We start from the raw sequence: 1,478 nt of genomic DNA, 5'->3' as shown, positions 1-1,478 counted from the left end.
TACTTATTGTTTTAACATATCAATTTCATTTAACAATATCAACAAAATTCTCATCAAGAGACATTCCTATTACGCATATTACAAGGATTGCCCCTTGTATTATTATATTATCATTATCATAAGGAAGACTTTGCTGCCAGGAAATCAGGAAGTTATTATGGTGCTGCTACAAAAGTCTTCCTGGCCACAGTCACCTATTAAAAATAATTTTAATTTTGTATTGTGAAGCCAGCGAATCGTTAAGTATTCTCAGATTAAACCTTACCTTGATGGCGTGGAATTCTTTGCGCCAAGAAAACTTCCCCAAGTTTATGGCAAACTTTTCTAAGGAATTAAATCCACTTTTCATCTTGTGTATGCTGTCTTCATTTGTTCCCAAGCTCCCAGCAATTCTTTCCAAAATACATGAATAAAAGTTGGAATCAAGATGGTTAAATCTATCCCTGGGATTTGATGCTTCCAAAAATGCTCGACAGTCTTCTTCTAGGGATTTTTTTGCAATTTCAATGTCATTGCTTATATGGAGTTTCCAGTACTTTGACAGGATTATTTCTTCTTTTTCTTCCATCATTCTACACATCCATCAGGGTCATATTCACCTGTCATTTAAAAATAAAAATTTCAATAATACATTGCACGAGATAAAAACAAATATAAAAACACTGCATTAATCACGTGACAAAAGACTGATACATTACACGAAACACACAAATGGAAAATTTCATCACTAACATAAATTGCATAAGTCACTGATTACGAGCCAGAAGGCCAATCAGGCCGGCGCTTATCTCCGGTTTCAGTAGCATTAAGCGACTAGGAGTATTTATACTCCCCCCTGGATGAGATGCTAGTCCATCGCAGGGTTACCCCCAGCATTACGCCGGTACCCAATTATACACCTGGGTGGAGAGAGGCACTGTGAGAGTAAAGTGTCTTGCCCAAGAACACAACGCAATGTCCCCGGCCAGGCCCCGAACCCGGACCACTCGATCCGGAGTCGAGCGCACTAACCATGAGGCCACCGCGAAATTGCATAAGGGGGAAGAGAAATAAGTTTGATTGGTTTAGCAAAATTATTTCAAATTCTGTTTTAAAGATCCTGTATATTTTATCGATCCAATCGAATAGAATTTAGGAAACCAGAACAGAAATTGAAACAACAGAATAGAAATTGAAGCGACAGAACAGAAATTGTAGTAACAGAACAGAAATTGAAGCAATAGAACAGGCATTGTAGCAACAGAACAGAAATTAAAGCTACAGAACGGAATTTGAAGCGACAGAACGGAAGTTAGGACAGAACAGAAATTGGAACAACAGAACAAAAATGTCAAAATTGACATTCGGTTCTTCTGATTAACGAACCGAGTAGAGCCTGGGTGGGAACCATTTGTACATTATGATGGCAGGAATTATATCGTATTCCGTCTTGATTGGGTGATTAATATTCTTGTGAAATATTCTGGTAGTGAGGGAAT

At 37.9% G+C, this 1,478-nt stretch overlaps 1 protein-coding gene across 1 annotated transcript in view; it reads right to left on the bottom strand.

Moving 5' to 3' along the window:
- Window positions 1–595, bottom strand: part of LOC138018979 (uncharacterized) — a 4,839-nt gene extending 4,244 nt beyond the window's left edge. The window contains exon 1 of the mRNA XM_068865654.1: window positions 266–595. Within this exon, the coding sequence (XP_068721755.1) occupies window positions 266–580 (315 nt within the window). The 5' untranslated portion in view covers window positions 581–595. The remainder of the gene's footprint in view (window positions 1–265) is intronic.
- Window positions 596–1,478: the final 883 nt, after the last annotated feature.

Source organism: Montipora capricornis, chromosome 10 (assembly GCF_036669925.1).
Source record: "Montipora capricornis isolate CH-2021 chromosome 10, ASM3666992v2, whole genome shotgun sequence".
Classification (NCBI taxonomy): Eukaryota; Metazoa; Cnidaria; class Anthozoa; order Scleractinia; family Acroporidae; genus Montipora; species Montipora capricornis.
Note: the sequence above shows the minus strand (reverse complement) of the source record. Positions and strands in the feature narration are given on the sequence as shown.